General features: G+C 38.9%; 1 protein-coding gene across 8 annotated transcripts in view; it reads left to right on the top strand.

The window, feature by feature from the left end:
- Positions 1-14,982, top strand: part of ADCYAP1R1 (ADCYAP receptor type I) — a 140,467-nt gene that overhangs the window by 44,308 nt on the left and 81,177 nt on the right. For all 8 annotated transcript variants that reach the window (XM_061354772.1, XM_061354775.1, XM_061354774.1 and 5 more), the window contains one exon: positions 11,689-11,794. In XM_061354772.1, coding sequence (XP_061210756.1) covers positions 11,689-11,794 — 106 coding nt within the window. The remainder of the gene's footprint in view (positions 1-11,688; positions 11,795-14,982) is intronic.

The raw sequence follows: 14,982 nt of genomic DNA, 5'->3' as shown, positions 1-14,982 counted from the left end.
TAAATATGCAAAAATCCTAAATGTGTGCGCATTGCAGACAGCTGCAGAATGGCACAGCTGAAGCATTTGTTACCCTCCTACAGATCTCCTGTGCCACCAAGCTCTATATCAAGGATGCCTTTGTACCTATCAACCCAAGGTGACTGGCTTAACACTTCAGATGCCTTCTGAGAACAACGGGAGCTATACCATGGGGATAATAAAATGCATCCCAAATCTGTTCATATTCAGTGAGATGTCCCTTATCTGGGCACATTTCTATAAAGCAGTAGAGCAGAAAATGCTGGAGCAGAATCTGGGTCGTGGCAAGACTCTGAAAGTGAGACCTGTGGCTTATCTGTCAGGGTCTGAAATGCATCCAAGTCCTGCTGGTTTATTTGGAATGAAGTCACCCTTTAAGGAGGAGATCTGTTATTAGAAGAAGACCATCTCTATTACTGCATGTTGTCCCTCCTTAAATCAAATCATATCCTGCAGTGATATAAAAGTAAAATAGGAATTTGAGATAGGGTATGCAATCTGGCACTGCGTTTTGATGTTTTGTTTTCTAGTAATTTTTCAGTTGTTTTGTAATACATCATATTTCTGAAATTCTTGAGACCTCCTTGATATTCAGCTCATGAAGTATAGTGTAGTCACTGGTAGGAATTTCTAAGAATACCTCATGAGCAGTGCACATGTGAGAAATTCATTGCTGCATGTGTTTTATGCTGCTAACAGAGCAGTGAGCAGAGCAGGGGCTAGGTCCCACATATCTCCTGTTAGCATGATTGCCTCATGGGCAGTTTCTGTGCAGTTTATATATCCTCAAGCCACATGAAGCATTTGGATAAGGAATAATGAAGGGATAGGTATCCCACTTTTTGCAGGAGGTAGTATCATTCTTACATCATAGTTTATAACAACTTTGAGTTACAGGTTATAATGATAGAATATTCTTGATACAGCAACTAGTAAATAATAATATTAGCATGTAAGATGTTAGGAAAGGGAAAAAAATTAAGAGAAAACTTAGGGAAGGGGAAAGAGAGAGGTATACATCTAACCCACCTACAGCTAGAACTGATGCTAGATACACTGCTGCCCAAACCTTCTCACAGTGTATTACCTATCCAAAACACCATCTCAGCTTTTTGGGATCCTATCCTATCAACAATGTAAAAGAAAAAAAAGCCAGCAGGGTTATGTGAGTTTTGTTTCTAACAGGAAAGATGTACTGGGTTGTACAAAGGCTATAGCTGGCCCAATGTTAGTATGCAGCATTGCTGCATATTCTGCCCAGTGTATGATGTGGACTGGAGATTTCATTACACCTTGCTGGTTCCTATCTCTGTCTCTCCTTTTATGCAGCTGCTTCTCTCGACTCCTTAGGAAATGAATTTAGATTGGTGGGTCTGGATTTTTTATAGTGTGCAAAACCAAAATCCCACTACATATCACAACTCATCTAAGACGTTATACAGTTCAGCTCTTGTGATTTAAGAAAGGAATTGGGTGTGATTGTGTTTCCGTACCTCTCAAGATCCTGTGAAAATGTCAGTTATTTCTGTCTGCCTGTTGTGGTTTTACTGTGGCTAGTACATGGGTATCTACTGATAGTGAGGTTGGGTATGTGCATTTCTTTTGTATATGAAAGCAATATGTTTTAATTTGTTCTTTGATATATAAGGAATGGCGATTGAGCTCCCAAATCATACTCCATTACCTCTTCACTGCATATTCTTGAGTTCAGGCACATTTGAACTGCATTCAAACCACAAGGCATGGTCCTAGTTCAGAGCTGTATGTTCTGAAAATATAGGTGTTAGGGTTATTGACAAAGGCCAAATCTCCTGTTGTAAGTCATTAATTGTCAACATACATTAGTTGAAAAGTTGATTCCTTTAATGAGATAAATACTACACAACAGTTAATGCGGCTTCTTAGCATTCAGTGATATATAGTGCCTCTTTAAACAGATATCATTTTAAAGCTTACAAATGCCCAAGGCAGAAATGTTGCATGTGGCTAAGTTACTATTCATCACAAAAATACAAAATACCATCTGCTGCATCGGTGGATGGAATTGTGTTGGTGGAACTGATCACCTCTTTGGCGATTATTTGTCTACCCAGGATTTAGCTATTCACTATCACGACATAACTGCATATTCCCAGAGATTATGTTTACTGAGAATTACATTTAAATGTTACTGTTAAAGAGCTCTTGCCCAATATTTAAATACTGGTGTGATCAGCCATGATTAAATAATGTGCCCAATGATAGTGCAATACTTCTGCTGGCCTATAAAATCTGTGATGCTTGAGTTGGAAAAGCGATGCACAGTTTCCAAGGAGTGGGGTGGGGTTGGAATTCATTAGTGCAGTATCTACAGCTAGAAACAAGCACTGGCACTGCAGGTCTTTTACCATACAATGCTTTTCACTCAGATAACTTATACTGTAAATATTGACCAACATTGGGTGTCCAAAACATTAACTGGCTGTGAGAGGAGTGTCTGATGTTGCTTCTCAGCAGTGCAGAATTAATGCAGTCCTAAATACAGAGAGAAGTTACCTATCATTAGGCAGAGAATCATAGGAATAGGAACCCTATTTTGTTACATCACCTAATAAAAGTAGCATTAGTATCATTCTCTGTGGTATAAACCCAGACTGAAGGATTACAGTGGTTAATAACTTTATATAGTAAATCTTGGAATTTTCTATCATGTTGAAAGCTCAGTTGTTTCAATATCTTGTTTCATCCTGCTTGAGTATGTTCATATATCTAGACTTTTATTTTCCTTTTTTTTCCCCCATTGAGCAGATTTGCATCACCTTTTAATTCCAAAATAGTGAAATAGTTCACAATGATATCTTTAAGCAGAGTAAAAACTTTCTGAGTAATCCCTGAACTGGATTACTTGAATGACACCTCAGTTCCTCAATAGATCAGTGCAACATCTTATACTGTATTTTGTATTTGTACATATATTAGACGGCTGTGAATGTAACCAACACATGGGAAAGCACAGCTACATTATAGTCTTCACAGTCACAGGCTGGGACATAGGAGGAACAAGGCAGCTCACACGCCGTGACTCTACCAGCACTCTCCTAAGAGTCACTGCTGTACTTTCCTCCCAGGCAGGATCGAAGTACACTAAAATGGGTCATAAATGCCTCTTGAAATGACTCTTCTCTTTCTTTGGTAATTTGTTGTTGGGTTGGGTTTTTTGGGTTGTTTTTTTTTTGTTTGTTTGTTTCGGTTTTTGGGTTTTTTGTTTTTCTGTGTATGTCCTCACTGATGATGATTAGGAAGGTTTCTTACATTGCCTCTCCTCCTTTCTAATCCCCTCTGCTGAACTTCACACTGGCTTATCTCACCACATTGGTACTCTGACACACCATTCAGTCTGCTCCCTTCTTCATGAATATGTATTTTATTCTCCTCCTTGAGTTTTTACAGTTACATAGGGGCAAACCTCTCTAGAAACAGGAAGGAGAAAGAAGTTTTTGTTGAGAAGACTACTCTAGGCACAGTCTTTTGTATAAAGATTTGATTCCTTGTGGGATTTGAGTGGGTTTATTTGGTTGTGGGTTTTTTTTCTCTCCACTTTGGCACAATATCTAAAACAATGTCTCCTAGCATTGAAAGGAGGGAAGTTGAGAATGAGCTTGAGCACTTCCCATTACCACTATTATAATGAGCTCTTTTCTTCCATTCTTCAGTATTTTCCCCAGTCCCAAAGTCCCTTTGGGGAATATTAGAGTGAGAGCTGTAGCACTACACACTTGCTGGGGCTGCCTGCAGGGAGGAGTGGAAAGGAGTAATGTGTGTGATAGTTGAGGGCAAATAGCTTTAATTTAATTAGTAGATTAATTAAAGCTTTCTCCCTTGGGTAGAGTATATGTGTGTGTGTGTCTGTGTGGAGAAAGTGTTCCTGCAGCCTCCTGTAGCTGTGCATCACGCGTTTCTGTTCCAAGTGTGACTCAGATGGAGTTCCTATTGAACTTGCTGGGAGCCTGCACAAAACAAATTTCCTGTCTAAGACCTTTTCTCTTCAAGGTTTTGTTTAAATGCAATGAAGTATAAATGGGCAAATAATAATGAGTAATAACAAGAACTTGTCTTGCAAATGAATGTGGCATCCGGCAGCACGACAAATGCAGAACTCCTAAAATCTTCTCTGTTTCCCAGTGTCCCCACAGTGAGAGAAGTCTTACGTTAGCACAGCTTTCCTCAGCCTTCGCTCAGTGAAATTTATCATGAGGGAGTTTTGGAGTTCTTTTACTCTGATAAATCATGTAGGTAGCCTTGACTCTGCACATTTTACATAGGTCCTGAGGAAAGCAGTGTCCTGAGCTGTATTAACAAGATGAAGGCCAGTAGATACAGGAAGTGATTATCCCCCTCCACTCAGCATTTGCTGGACCACTTCTAGAATATTACGTCCAGTTTTGGGCTCCTCAGTATATTGAAGATATCAGTCAACTGTAGAAAGTTCAGAGGAAGGACACCAATGTGGCCTGTAAGGAGAGGACCTTACTAAACCACTTGTTTAGCTGGTGAAAGGAGGGAAACTTTGGAGGCAATCTTGTGGCAGCCTTATAATATCTATGAAGAGATCACCAAGAAGAGAGAGCCAGGCTTTTCATCATGGTGCATGGCAGAAAAGCAATAGACTAAGGGCATAAGTTGAAACACACGAGGTTCATAGTAGTAAGAGGCCTCTTTACCCTGAGGATAAGTGAACATTACACAGAAGTTGTTTAGTCTCCATTCTTGGAGTTTTCAAAAAATCAGATGGAAAAAGCGCTGAAAAACCTAGTCTCATCCCATTGCTGACCCTGCTTGGAGTGGGAGGTAGAGCTGAAGTCTTCTGGAAATCCTTTCTAACTGACTTATTCTGTGATCCCATGATTCTGTGTGAAAGACGTGTCACATATAGATACTTGCCATAGTCTCACAGCCACCAGAGACAAGGATGTCTGGATGAAGGCAAAGGTGTATGAGGGACTGAAGCTTTAAATGTTAACAGACTGTCAGCTTTTCAGGCCTAGGTTGACCTGAGGACTGAAGGAGCAAGACATCTAGAAAGAAATATGGATAGGGACTTTTAGGGCATGTAGGGATAGGACAAGGGGCAAACTGAAAGAGGGTGGACTTAGATTAGATATTAGGAAGAAGTTATTTACTGTAAGGGTGGTGAGACATTGAAACAGGTTGCCCAGAGAAGCTGTGCTGTCCCATCCCTGGAATTGTTCAAGGCCAGATTGGATGGGGCTTTGAGCAACCTGGTCTAGTGGAAGCTGCCATGGCAGGGGGATTGGAACTGGATGGGCATTAATGTCCATTCCAAACAAAACCATTCTGTTATTCTAGGTTTCTGTGTGTTACTTTGAGCCATACTATTTTTTTATCATTGGAGGAGAAATTCTTAGGAACAGTGGGAGAAAGCCATTTTATGTAATACAATCAACAATCAGAATTAGTTTCATCTCAAACACAGTATGTCAAAATGGTTTTTAAACACTTTTCCAATGAGTGGTTTCATCCTGCCAGTACAAAATTTTGAGAAACATTGCTTGGTATTGCCCACTACTGGAGATAGAATAAAGGTGTATGTTAGTTAAACTCAAGATATTAGCTCCTGTGGAAGTCATCAACTATACTGAGCATGCCTTACCATGCTCAAAAAGATGTTTTTCAACTGATTTTCAAGGTAAAATGCCAGTTAAGTCAAACTCAAAATAGGTTTATCTGATGCTGCATAACATATCTTTTGTTGAGAGTTACTACTTCAGGAGGTATCCACTGAGTGAAGGGAGATGTTGATTATGCTGCTGCTATTTTCTAATCTGCAGTGAGAGACATGCATCTCTCCAGGAGCCATCAGTGTTAGAAAGCAACCATATCTTAAATTCATGTAAGCCAGTTTGAAAGGGATCAGTGCAGTTTTTGTCAGTGTGCTCTGTTTGTCAGGGGTTTGTCTGCACAATTTGCTTAAAGCATGGTATTAAGACTATGCTGCACATTGTACAGTTGTGCCTTGATTTGAATAAGTTTCTAATCACTTTACCCTTTCACTTAGTCTGAAGTGTTTTGAAATCACACTAGTTTGAGTGCCATTTACACAGGAAGACAAAAACGCAGTCAACTGACAACGTAAGACCTTCCTTGTTGAAGACAACAATTTGTTCTACTGCCAAGGCAGTGTTGTGGGTACCAGTAGTGATGTAAATCAGTTCTGAAAACTCCAGATAATCAGAACTCCTTCCCAAGCACCTCTATTTTTAACATTTTCCAAGTCTTGGCTCTGGTTTGACCAGTTGAATCATTGCTTGATAAGGAGAGGGATTATCTCTAGTAGTGTGGTTTCCATGACAAAGTAAGCTTTTTTTGGCAATGCTCACATAATAATGTGTTGTGTTTTAAGCTAACTTTTTAAACTGAAAGTCATAGTAGAACTAATAAAAAGTGTAATTCAGTATAAAGTGAGTGATCTATCTAGCAGATTAAACTCCTGTCTTGCGTTACTTTAGAGACAACAATTAGACAAAAAGAGGATTCAGACTGTATTTCTTCTCTATGCTAATATTGTCCATGAGGGATTTATTGAAGGGTTTTTTTGTTGTTTCTTTGCTTTGTCTTATCTGTATTTCTTTACCCTGCTCTTTATTGTCATGGTGCCTGATATAACATCTCCTGAATGGAGTGGAAATATTCATTTTGAAAAAAAAAAATAATCAGGACTTAACGGACATAACGCATAAATACAGAAGAGGAAAGAACAGGTAACGGTACTGAATTGCCGTATTTGATAAGGTCTTTGTAGAAATGCAAATGCCAAGTGAATTGCAGAGTTCACTATCACATCTTTACTATCTCTTCAAAACATATTGATCCTGGAGTTTCTGAAGAATACTGGTGGCTTTTCTTACTAAGTTATACAGTGAACTCACATTTTAAATCAATTGTGAATATTCTGACAGAGAATAAAATGAGAAGAAAAGTATTTTTTTAATAAGTGATTGTAGTCAAAGACAGTTCAGGTTTCTTGGCTAGACTTCTCTGCACTGTTGGCCCAAAAGATGATTTGTTTGAATAACACTGAGACCTCTTTCAATACCCAGCTTTGATGTGTTAAAAAATTTCCAAATCCTTCCAGACACCCAACCACCTTTCCTATGCACAAGTCTTTTTATCAGTGACTATGAACATGACACAGGGATAATGTCCAGTTCATAGAAAATGTCCTGGTTTTCCTCTGGGAAGACCTTTATCTACTTGCAATAACTGAGGAAATGATTTAAGTGGCAAACCATAGATGTCTTTTGCCATTAGAGATACCCTACAGTGTCCAAACTACTCTGACAAAGGGTAAACATAAAGGCCCATGAAAGCAGCTGCAGATGGAGGTCAAGTAAGGTACACTAAGGCACGTCTAGACACATGGTCTAGACTTTTGTGCTTACTCTTCTGACCTGCTCACTTTGGGTACAGCTGCATATTGCTGTTATAGACACAGTGCGTAACTCAGGTCAGATACATAAGCAGAATGTTATGATTAAATTCATATCCTTTGCTCCTCCTCAGTGCAAGTGGTTAGGAAGCACCTTCCTAATGTGGTCCAGTCTTGCTCTCTCTGTTGTCTACTCACAGCCTTGCTTTTTGCTCCTTGGATGTATTATTAAGGCCATTCTCACCCTATTTGCAGGTGTCCTGGACATGAGGGTCCAAGGTACAATCTCACTGGCTTGTACCACACCATGCTTAATGTGAAGCACAGTTTACTACATCTTGAGAAGAGGTGCAGAACTTTTTCTGTGCTCTATAGATATTTATGCACCAAATCAGACAGCTTGTGTTGTTTTCAAGTAGAGAAATCTTGAGGAAAGAAAGAAGTTCTCCTCGAAGTTACCTTGCTCTCAGTGTTTGATATACTTGAACTAAACCAAGAAGAAAGCAAGTTTATTTAAATTTTCTGCTGAAATAAGCTGGCAACATGTCTTTATTTCCATGACCAGGAAACGTGTGAAGCTTTTCTGATCTGCACAATTCCTCCTACATGGTTCCTTCCCTGGAGCATCCATATATTTAAGCAATGCCTTGTTTAAACACGTGACTCTAGAATTTGCTAATCTGATTTCACGTATAGCTAGAGCAGGTCTGGAAGCAGCACAGGTGTGTTCAACTTTTTCTCTGCTCAGTTTTATGTGCTATCTAAGGCTTTCTTAATGGAATAGATCACACTAAAGCAACACCTTGAGAGAATGTGTGAGAGACTCTATGTAGGCTGTAACATAATAACATTATTGGTCTTAATTTTACCAAGATGTCAAGGGAACAACAAAGAGTTAAATAGTACAAGTTACAAATCGCAGATGGCAGTTTATTTTAGTGGTGGCCACCTTAATAAAAATAAATGGAGAAAACCAAACTCTCTTAATTTGTTGTATGGCTGTAGTGTGGTAGCTGCTTACTTTTGTCTGTGTTCTCTCAGAACAAAAGAGACATTGATTGTATTTATTGTATTTGTACTTGTACAAATACATGCCTGGTGTGAGTCAAACTCCTTCAATCTGTGGAGAATAATAATTTTTTTAAAAGGTAGAATTTCATGCAGTATTCACTTGGTTTCTTGATTTTTCTAGTACGTGTCAAAATATTCTTTAACTGCACGTATCACTGATATCTTCTGGGAAACTGAAACTAGACTGTCTACTGAACTCAGGAAATTGCAAATGTCCTTGAGGCAAAAGAAATGAAATCAGGAGGCCATGAAGTTCAAGCTTACACTTACATTTGATTTCTTCTCTGCTGTTCAGTTGTTGAAGACTGACTCAACAAATTAAAGGCTCTACCAGTGCATAGTTAATGGAGAAACATGAAACGTGGATCCTTTCAGGAAAACATGATAACATTAAAGTGTCTCTGCATTCAACAGGGAAACTTTTTGTTATTGACAAGCCAAACGTGGTTTTATTTTCTCAGATGCAGCTTCTTATTAATGATGAGAGGCAGCTTCTAGTCTCTCCTGTGGCTCTGAGGTTAATGTTTCTTCCCTTTCTTTGCTTTCTGTCTCAGTTTCCATGTTCCCCAATATTTATATATTTTTATTTTTTTTAATTTGTTGGTGAAGACTGTTACAAAATGGCGTAAAAATGTTTATGGAAAGTCACATCAAAATATTCTGCCAATAGTGAAAGCTTAAGTAAGGCTACAGGGAGAGGTGAAGCAAACTGCTGTAGCGCTCTCTCTGCGCCCAGCAGTCTGCATTTCAAATACATACTGACCCAGGCTTGCTCAGATATAATTGACTAAATTTAGTCAGTTTAGCCAGAGAGATCTGTTTGGCTACAAGGAAAAACAATAAAATCAGCTTTTAACCTTAGGCTTTCCTTATAATGAATCAGGTCCTGGTTTTACTTTGCCTCTGCTAAAGAAGACACCAAAAATAAGGATAAATAACACTCTTTTGTCTTTTCACTGTAGACTGAATCTAAACCTTCCTGTCAAAGGCCTATGATTACCCCATAGAAAAATCTGGGCATGCTGAGCTTCTTATTGTTTAGTATCTTTTGATAGATTTTGCATAACTACATACATATATATATATGTTTTGAACTCCTATAACATTTAACATACATGATACCAAGATGAAGACAAGAGTTCAGGTTAACAAGTGGGCAAAGAAACTACCTTTTTTTTAGTCCTATCCTACTTGCATAGAAAATATTTGGGTTTTTTTTATATTATTGTTACTATTAACACTACTACTAAATGACAACTTTTCTAATCTTCATATGCTGAACTGTACAGAAACTGTCACATTCATGTACTGAGACAATCCCTGGACAAGCCTTTCATATATGAGCAATTGTGGAGAGTGAACCACCACCACCAGCAGAACCCTTATTTACTTGTTATTTCTCTTTTATCTTTTTAAAAGGTATTCTAAGAACTTGAATGTCAGCCAATGCAATTTTCTCAATCTTCATCAGGGTTTAGGGGATGATGTAGCAAAAGCCCTTATGTTCTTGGGAGATCCTAGAGATCTGTGACAATATGTATTTTCCAGGCTCTTGGGAGCCCTTACAGCAGAACAATGTTTGTTTTGAAGATAAACAAATCTAATACGGTTATGCCTGGTGTATCCCATGTGGAAAATAGCTGAAATTCATCACTGGGATCTTGGAGATGAAACTGCATCGCATTATCAGTTCCTACAAATGACAAGTAAAGCTTTTCAATAGAGGTTCGTTAGGAAACCCTTTCAATCTTTGGTACAGGGTTGGTGTCTTGTAATATTATAAAGTCAAAAGTGTACAATGGCTCAGTATCTCCTATCACACAAAAAAAGTGCAACACAAGCTCCACCAAACTGATTACACATGACTTAAGATTTACTTTTAAGTGTGTATTGGGTGTGTGGTGGAAGTTTGATGCATTAATGACCCAAACTGTTCACTCCATTCCCTTTATTGGGATGTGAGGAAGTAAAGCTGAACAGTGCAGCTAGGGCTTGAAAATTAACTGAAGAAGATTGAATTCAAGTATTGCTTTACCTGTTTTCTTGTGCCCACTTAGCACATAAGGGAAAACAGACGACTTGACAGATATACTCTGCTTCCTCTGTAGTTTGCCATTGTCAAGAGCAAAGGACATGGGATGGGAAATATGGGATGGGAAATATGAAATATGAATCCCAATAATTGCTTCAGTGCACCAGGATGACCTATTCCATCTTCAATCCATGCACTGATTTTCACGGTGCTTTTCACAGAGTGTAATTTGAACCTTAGTAGTGCCCCTATAAAATGATCTAATGAAACCTCAGGTAGTATTGCCCTTAAATTGATATTCCCTTAAACTGATATTCCCTAGCCACTGTCTGCAATAGGAATGAAATCTTGTATTGATTTCTGGGAATGAATCACATTCTTTTTTTATTACCTCTTTGGGATTTTCTGCTTTCTGTTGGTTGCAATGTTCCTCTTATATGATAACTTATATTTTATTTTTCTTCCCCGCCTTTTGTTGTTTGTTGTTTGGTTTTTTTGGTGGGTTTTTTTTTTGTTTCTTCTTATGGTGGGCTGCTTTAGGAAACAAAAAAAAAGAAAATGTTTGGATCAAGCCATCTCTATTCAGTTGGCATTGGATGCTCTTTTGGCAAGAAAGTCGCCTTGTATTCATGGGGAATAAAGGAAGAAGGAAACATTAAGGAATGGACAGGGTACAAGACTGGGAGAAAGAGCTTTTGATGTAGTTTTGAATCCTGGGTGAGGTTAATGGATTGTGCAAGGTTCATGAGAAACTGGTGCAAGATCAAACTGAGCCTCAGTTGATTTCTGATTCGTCTTTTAGTTATTTCTCTATTTAGAAGGACATTTGTTTCAGCTTTATATGAAGAAGGAATGCAATAAAATAAAGCAAACACATTAGAAATTACTTGACAGGGAGAACAACATAAAAAGCCCAAACAATTTATGATAATTATAATTCCATGGTTTGGACATAAGACTGATGGGGGTGCGGGAGGGGGATAAATAAATAATTGTTGCATTTTTTCTCATCTTCTAAGGTTGTTTTCTTTTTTCTTTTTGAAATGAGACCTCAATACTTACTGTTGTTGCCTGATAAGCTCACTAACAGTTTGAAGTTTGTAACTGTTCTTTTTCCACATTTTTCCTCACATTTCAGGTTACAGCAACCCATTCCAACTGCATCATTAAAAAGGAGCAGGAGACTTGTCTGGAGAAGATACGGAGGGCAGCTGCCCTGAACCCTCTCAATGACTCTTCTCCAGGTGTGTTTCAGCTTGCAATATACCATGTACATTGAACTGATGGTTTCTAAACATTTCCTGTCGTGTCTTCAGGGGTTTTTGGCAATGGCAATGCAAACATCTTACAGTAAGAGGTGCAATCACTGCAGCTGAATGAGCTTAGAGAAACATTATAAGGACAAAAAATCAATCAATGGGGATGTACCAGAACAATTGCTGGTTATTATCAGAGGTCAGGAATTTGCTTCTGTGCTTTAGATGATGCAGTGATATATATCTACAAAACTAATCTAAAAATGAAAAAAGAAAAAAGAAACACCATGTCTGGATAGGCCTTGATAATGTTTGTGTCTTCTGCTGAAGCACATGGTAACAGCTTTTGGGAACTGGACATAAGACTTAAGTGCATCATTGGTCTGCTTTGTAACAGTTCATTCCCTCCTCAGCTCAGTAATAATTTGTGCATCTCTCACATGTTCTGAAGACATTTACAGGGATTAACATTGTGATGACCATAATCTTGATGAAGAATATTTGTGCTGTTGCTAAGATAAGGAACTGAGGCAGCAAGCAAAGAAGTTAATAGTTTAATATCCTGCCTCATTTCTCACTGACTGCAGCAGGATCTGCCTGTGGCCAGCACTACTGAGAAAAGGGCAAAGAATTACAAAGAAACTAATTGGAAATCAGGGTCTGCGTTCTGAGTCCTGTCCAAGCTGCTTCTATTGTGACTAGAATTAGTAAAACTGCAGAGAAAAGCAGATAAAATGCATTGTGTGTACGATAAAAAAGGGGAGCTTTCTCTCCCCTTTTCTTCACCACGTATTTTACCCCAGAAGCAAGGAGGAGCAGAATGCAGATATCTGTGTTACCAGAGCATTCTCTGAAGCAAACCATTCCTGTATTATAGCTTCTAAGAGTATTTGCATCAGAGAATATTTATCTCATATCCATCCTGCTCTTCATCTCATATATAAGGTCATTTTTCTTCTGCTTCCCAGCTTTGGGCAAAGGAACTGTGTGGTTTGGTGGAACTGAAGAAATCATATACTTCAGGCCGTTCATTTCAGCTCCAAGGATGTTTTGACACCCTCTCTACACAGTACAGAAGATATTCCAAATTCTTCCCTGGTCCAGAAGTGGCATAAGAAAGGGAAAAAAGGCAGAAAAATTTGTTTCTCCTCCCCTATTCCCCGAATGATGTCAGAAGTTGATCATGATCCCTACTTCTTATGATTATGCAATGACTATTACTTTTATTCAAGAATTCACAGATTTTCCCAGGTCAAAAGAGACCATTTCACCATATAGTTCCTCACTCAAGTCCAGAATAACCCTTATAGTTGGGGGACTATTCATATCTAACTCCACCTCTCTGCCTCTTCCACATTCATAAAGTACATCTCAGAGATAAAGGAGGTCCAGAGCCATTGGAAAGGCTTTTGTGTCTCAATGTGATTAAAATGTATCAGGCATGCAGGCAGGGAGTGAATCTTTTCAAGCACTAACTCAGCAGAAGAATTCAGCTGCTCTTCATTCTGTTGTCCCAGGATCACTGTGCATCCTTTAGTTGTTCACATCCTGGTGCAATGAGTTCCACAGATCATGAATCCTACTCCAGGGTGCTCACATGATGCAAAAAAACATAATGGTAGTAGGATCTCTGCTCCTTTTAGAGCTTGTCTTTTGCACTGATATTTCTCCTTCCTATAATTACTGCATGGAGAGAAATGCACTTTAATGTCAAAAGAAGAACATCTTATGGGTTCCTACGTTTTGCAATAATGCATTAGGTTTCCCCCCTTGCTGTGTTCAGCATCCGTGTACACAGACATAAACTAAATGGTTCCCCAGAGCCTCTCTGGGTAAGATCCAACACAAGCACAATGTTGATTCTGCAACTGCAACCACAGGTCTTGAAGAACAAGGCTGGCACTGTAATAAGGAAAGCATACAGCCCTGATTTGGGCTCTGATGTTTTCCTCTTTCCCTCTCCCTCTACCTCTCGTGCCCAGATGTTATGCTCATTGCTATTTTATTTTTCACAGCCCTGTTTTCTCTCCTTCTGCTGCTGTGTAGTGCCTATAATGCTTCAGAGACAATGGTTGCCTTGAGATTTTCTGTTTGTTTTTCTCCGTGAGTTTTATGATGGCTTCTTCCTCTTAAGTGTTTTAGATTCTTCATGAGCCTTTATATGAAAAGAAACAAGGGGTGTGTGCTGACCCTATGTCTCCATCCCCATTTGACCATCACGTGCAGCCTGAATAAAAGAGAGAATTTGAAAAAAAACAGAAATCTTAGCAGGAACGAGAATCTGACTCCTTCGCTCTGAAGTGGGAATTAAAGTGATAAGGGGAAATAATGAAAGTAAAAGGCAGAAAAGAAAGTAATGATCACTTTGTATTTAGCATCTCCAGGCAGTGTAGCCAGGCTACATCGTGTTTACAGTCTCCCTTTTCTGAGTTTTTGTCCCTGTTCTAGTGTAGAGCTGCCCCCATTCCTGCTGAACACTCTTCTGAATGTCAGCAGTCCTCAAGGGGTGTTCTGCCGGATAAGAATTGATAAAGCTCACTGCTGATCCATATACATTCTTTTTAATTTTTATTTTCTTCTAGACTCTGCTAACATGTTTCCAGCCCTGGTGTTAGGAAAGAATGGCACAGGAGTTACTCAGATACCTAATGGCAGTTTCCTGGTTCAAGTACACTTAGTATGGAATTAATCTAATTAAATGCTGAAACCTGCAAATGCATCTACAACACAAATGAGCGAGTCAGCTTGCTCATTTGTAGCTCTGAATATCTGATAAGCAGACTTAACACATAATTCAAGATTAGATGATACCTTTTTTTCTCTATGGACATATATGGGAGTAAGGATGACCATCTCAGCTGTAAATATTTACAATGTAGTAATCTACATTTTGAGAAAAATCCTACCTCAAGCATCTGGCTCTGTTGTACTGCCTAGGTCATGCTAAATGTCGTGATTACATGAAAAAATCTGGACAGTTACTTTTAACATGGGATGTTTTGATGTGTAGGTCTTCATGCCATTCATGTACTTAACTGTAGTGGATCTACTTAGGCCTGTGTGACCTCAAAAGACAGGCAGGTGCTCAGCAGCCTGCACATTCGTGCTTTCCACATGCATGCACTGGCAAAGAGAATCTCCCAGCTGTCTTCTGCTTCCTGGCGAGCTTCTGTCTG

Source organism: Neopsephotus bourkii, unplaced genomic scaffold (assembly GCF_033783945.1).
Source record: "Neopsephotus bourkii isolate Nb327-2 ecotype Australia unplaced genomic scaffold, CSIRO-AGI_Nbou_v1 NB_745, whole genome shotgun sequence".
Taxonomy (NCBI): Eukaryota; Metazoa; Chordata; class Aves; order Psittaciformes; family Psittacidae; genus Neopsephotus; species Neopsephotus bourkii.
Note: the sequence above shows the minus strand (reverse complement) of the source record. Positions and strands in the feature narration are given on the sequence as shown.